General features: G+C 34.6%; 1 protein-coding gene across 2 annotated transcripts in view; it reads right to left on the bottom strand.

Annotated features, from left to right (window-relative positions):
• Positions 1–1,620: 1,620 nt before the first annotated feature.
• LOC109584134 (uncharacterized) overlaps positions 1,621–5,114 on the bottom strand; it is a 4,516-nt gene continuing 1,022 nt past the window's right edge. Inside the window, exons 2-6 of one of the 2 annotated variants that reach the window (XR_002185857.1) lie at positions 3,413–3,674; positions 2,951–3,034; positions 2,066–2,882; positions 1,882–2,002; positions 1,621–1,823 (exon numbers count right to left, since the gene is read on the bottom strand). Coding sequence is in view for 1 of the 2 variants with exons in the window: in XM_019999741.1 (XP_019855300.1) it covers positions 2,389–2,882; positions 2,951–3,034; positions 3,411–3,674 (842 nt within the window). In the remaining variant the exon portion in view is untranslated. Of the gene's footprint in view, positions 1,824–1,881; positions 2,003–2,065; positions 2,883–2,950; positions 3,035–3,410; positions 3,675–5,114 lie in introns of those variants that run through there. The other variant, XM_019999741.1, reaches the window with a different exon arrangement.

The raw sequence follows: 5,114 nt of genomic DNA, 5'->3' as shown, positions 1-5,114 counted from the left end.
GACTAGCCTATCCTGTGAATACACCAAGAGAAAGGACAGTGTATAGTGTAAAAGATATACTGTCTGCTATTGACAAGAGAGAAGACTTTTTAGTAAAGTCCGATGGTACTAAAGGTGAAAAGGTGAAGGAGATCCTACCTGATGAATCATTATCAGATATTAGTAACCTGTCACTATTAGGAGGACGTGATATTAAGGTAAGAATTAACACACACAAACTGTTTGATACATTAATACAAGCACTAATAATCAAAAGGTCATAATTTAAAAGTAATTTTATTTCTGATCAAATTACTGTCTTTGTCATAATTGTGGGTTGTCATTGTGTGGCTTTTACTACTAATAATATATACTTGTACACCTGTTCAATTCACCTTTCAGTAATACACTTTTTGTATTTTCGTTGGTCATTCGGAATCCTACCTGTCCTTGTTTCGATTAGTTTTTTACAAATTTGCTCTAAAATCCTACTTAACCTTGTTTTTTTAATTTCTTATGTTCTTTTAATATTGTATAGGAAGTGATTGAAATAACTGAAGAATTCAAGACACCATTGACTCCAATAAAGCTAGGTATGTTATAATATGTACTATCACAATTGCCAAGTAGTGGGAGTGTAGACTGTACAGTGTATAGACACATTAATAATTATTATTTTTCATAGGTATTAAAGATCTTGTTACTATCATTGAAGAGCTAACAATACTCAATCAATTGGATTGTACTAAATGGTATCAGTTTGGGCTTCATTTAGGATTATATGATCCTAGACTAAAGGCTATAGAAACTGACTATAGAGGAAAGACAGTGGAGTGTTTCCGTGAGTGTATGTCTGCTTGGTTAAGAGAAGATAAAGTGAGAGAGAAAGGAGGTCCCAGTTGGTCATCATTAGCTACAGCACTGGATACAATAGAAGAGAAATCTATTGCTAGTTATATTAGAAATAAATATTATGCTGCAAAATTGTTGTGATTGACTAGTTTAAATGTTTAGTTGTTTTATATTTTACCGTCTATATGGAAATTTTTACTGTGGTTTTAATTTTACTGGATTAGGATTTTGCAAAAATTAGATCACCCATATAATTACATGCCACATTCAATAATACATGTGACAGTCTTATTTTAGTAAAAATTAAATCACAGCACAATTTTAAAACTCAAAAATATTCTACCACACTTTCTACTAATTTCCTGATCTACGGTATTCTATTATTTAAAATTGCTACATTAAGTGCACTAGCCAAAGCAAGCCCTACTAAAAGGAAATATAGGTTTGTATAGGTCTAATAAAATATCAAAACGGATACATCTGTTAACAAATGATAAATTATAATGATAATGGAGGTGCTGGATTAGTGCAAACACTGAAAACAGTAATAGTATGAACAATGCAGATTAAGCCAGGTTAGTTGCGTAAACAAGGCCTAAAGTTACACATATCACAATTATGAAAGTGAAAGTTTAAGTTGAGTCCGACAACATGTTTTTGTTACTACATGTACATGTACACATGTGTAAAGTAGTAGCATTGTATCTACTGTAAACAATAAATTTACTATAATACAATTCTTATACTTTTTGCTATAAATGGTATCAGTATCAGTGTTACTATAAATAGCATCATTTATCATTATTATAAATAGTATTAGTGTTACTATAAATAGTATATCCTTTACCTCTGTTCCTAAGGAAGAATGACACTATGTCCAACTGCCTCAGTTCCAGTCCAGTCTCCAGTGCATTGAGAGGGAGGGAACATTGGTCCCAGCGGTTCAAGTGACACACCTCCTCAGCTACTGACACACTACCATACATTAACACCTAATAATAATAATAATAATAATAATAATAATAATAATAACAATAATAAATTAATTACTTTTGCTACAAAGTCTTCTTGTGATAAAAGGAAAGCCGACACTGATAGTAAACTATCAGAAACCAGATAAACCGGTTTGTCCTCATTAGTAGGCAGGATCAACCAGTTCCGACACGAAAAACTAAAAGGACATTATTAGACCACACCCATCAATTAATAATAGTAATAATAATTAATGACTCACTTGGCTAATGAATAGTATCTCTCAGAAGCCTTATAAATGACAATTAAATTGGTAGTTTTTGGTTCCTGTTCTTCATTCCTTGTTTTTCCATTCCCATTCTTATCATAATATGCTATTACCAATCTGTTATTATAGTGGGGGTACAATAGGGCGGAGTCACTGATCACATGACCTTCAGCTGGAGGGAGTATACACTGTATGGGGTAACTAGTGCCGGAGTGGGTGTGGCTCCAGGACATGTCCTCCTGTTATATATTCAGTGGTTTAGTTTTTCTCATACTAGTAATACAAACATTACTAGACTCCTCCCAGTCTCCGCCCACTCATTTACCAAGCCATGCCCCTCTACTAGGCATGTACCACTTGTCACCTGAAACCGGTCTGACTGGTTTGTCATGTTCTTTTGGTAGTTTAGAAACCCCAACTAGTGAGAGGCCATACCCTTCATTAAGATTCATCCTATCAATGTTCCTCATTAGTCTACTGCATCGCTTAGCAACGAAAAAATGGCTGACAAAAGGTCTGACATATTTTGTTCCTTTTTCTCGTCTTGTCAGTCCACCGTACCTCCCTCTCTCTAGCTCCTCCTCTTGGCTGATATGCGGGTCCTGGGGCCGCTGGGTGGGCGGGGTCCTCTTGGTCAACTTTTGACGGAAATTTTTAGAATAATGTGATGAGAACATGGCAAAATAAATCCCTAAATCGACGGCAATGATGTGGTGGGTTTTAGTGGAGACACAGAGTTTCATTAAATCAGGAGAGACTAAGATCTTATGAAATGAAGACAAGGACAGGGTTTGTAGGAGAGAAGGACCATCTAAACATGAGAAGAATAGATAGGAGGTATTTTAATTTTAATTTTATCGTATAATAGTAAGTCCTTACCTGGAGTGTTGGAGCTAAACATTCTACAGTATTCCAGTGGATGAATGGCAGCAATGATCATAGCATTAGAGACACTGTAGACCACTGGATAATAATAATAATAATTATGATGATGATGATGATGATGATGATAAAAATAATAAATAATAATAATTATTATAAATGTAAGTTAAGGATTACGATTATCAAAAAATGTAATAAAAATTGGGGGTAATTTATTGGTCATTTTTTGAAAAAAAAAGCATGGGCTATAGCCTTGGGTATTTTTCAGATTTTGGCCTATTTCTTAAAATGGTCGTAACTTGAAAAATTTAACTCGGAATCAGCTCAAACTTTCTACACAGTATAAGGACATCAATATGTATCAGAAAATGTAATAAAAATTGGGAGTCATTTTTTAACTATTTTTTTGAAAATACTATGGGCTATAGAAACATGAATGGGGCATTAATTAGGATACACACAATCCCGTCCTCACTGAGAGTGAACAGCAGCAGCCAATTAAAAAGGACGTCGTTCAACTTCCCGACATATTGTGGAAGAGTGTCATCATACTGGAAGGACTCCATGTTCGGCTCTATACTGAAGACTAAAGAGAAGACCAGTGACTGTTGGTGGGATGAGGAGGAGTGAAGGGTGAGGTGAATTAAAGAACTGTTATTAGCTAGGAGAATGACATCACCTTTATGAGAACCAAGTACTGTTAGTGTATCAAGACTGGAGCCTATTGAGAGGAGGAGGGAGGAGAATCATTAATAACTAATAATAACTATAAATAACTATTATTAAACACTGATACATGTATAATAATAGGATATGGCTTTTGGGAAGAAACTTGAAGAATTTGTAAAAAATACAATTTTGATCGAAATCAGCTCAAACTTTCTACGCAACTTAAGAACATGTATATGTATCGGGAAAAATTATAAAAATGAAGAATTCTCTACTTTTTTTTAAAGTGAATTTTGGCCTGAGACCATGTACTATACAGGGACTTTTGTCCGATTTTGGAGCAACTTTAAAAAATCATAAAAAATCCAAACTTGATCGGAATCAGCTAAAACTTTCTACGCAACATAATAACATGTATATGCATTAGGAAATGTAATAAAAATGGAGAATTTTTTACTTTTCATTTTTGGTGAAATTTGGCTCACGACCCTGTACTATTAGTAATGCGGTAGCGTTACTAAGTAGGATTCACCCCCAAACAAAATGGCTGCCACGACTTTTGCAGCCTTGCTATACCAGGAAAACGAGCTCCTATGGTTACCAGACTTCTTAGAGAACCTCATCTTGACCAGAGGACTCCATTGGTACCAATAGCGTGGCTCAAAACCTAGTCTAAGAGGAAAACCAAAAATCAGCGAACTGGCCATTTTGTTCAGCCACCTTTTTTCATCTTCATCATCATCATCATCATCAAGAAAGTCCTGGCAATTCAGTTGGCGAGCTGTATCTCGATCTTGACTCTTGCTAGAAGTATAATTCTTACACCACTCTACTCCAACAGTATATGCGCGGATCCATGTCCCCTAAAATCACTCTCCAAGATAAGAAAAGTGACGTTATGGCTGCTGTATCAGGCCAACTTATCTCCCGTCGCCATTTTGTTAATTATAGAAGCATGTGCCCCAAAATTTGGGCGTGGTCGCGCATGCTCAGATCTCAGAACTGGGAAAAGCAATCGATGTTTTAATCTAGCGAGGCTAGCTATGCTTGGAATCAATTGCATTACTTAGTGGAGGTTTCCAGCTAAAAGAAGGTATTAATCTTACATATTATTCTTTTATCAAGTGTTTAATGAATTATTTTATTTAAAAAAACAATTAATGTTATAATAATGCAATGATTATGACTTTGACATCAGGAAGAACAGGAATAGATAGCTAGGGAAGATGGAGCTTCTTGAACAAGGATTCAAGTCAAGACTATAGTATTAATTTCACTTGTCATCAGTATAGTAGATATTCCTTCAGCATATCTATTTCAGGCTGTGACTGCTGTCTCTCATAAATTCTGTTAAGTCATAACATTAATAAAGAAAATTATTGTTTGTGTAAAATCAACAGTTGCAACTAAAAACATATTATAAATATTATAAAAAAATCAACACAAACAAGAACATAAAAAATTAAAAAAAACAAGACTGAGTAGGATTCCG

This window comes from Amphimedon queenslandica, unplaced genomic scaffold (genome assembly GCF_000090795.2).
Source record: "Amphimedon queenslandica unplaced genomic scaffold, v1.1 AMPQUscaffold_13243, whole genome shotgun sequence".
Classification (NCBI taxonomy): domain Eukaryota; kingdom Metazoa; phylum Porifera; class Demospongiae; order Haplosclerida; family Niphatidae; genus Amphimedon; species Amphimedon queenslandica.
This window is presented reverse-complemented; position numbering and strand designations above follow the sequence as displayed.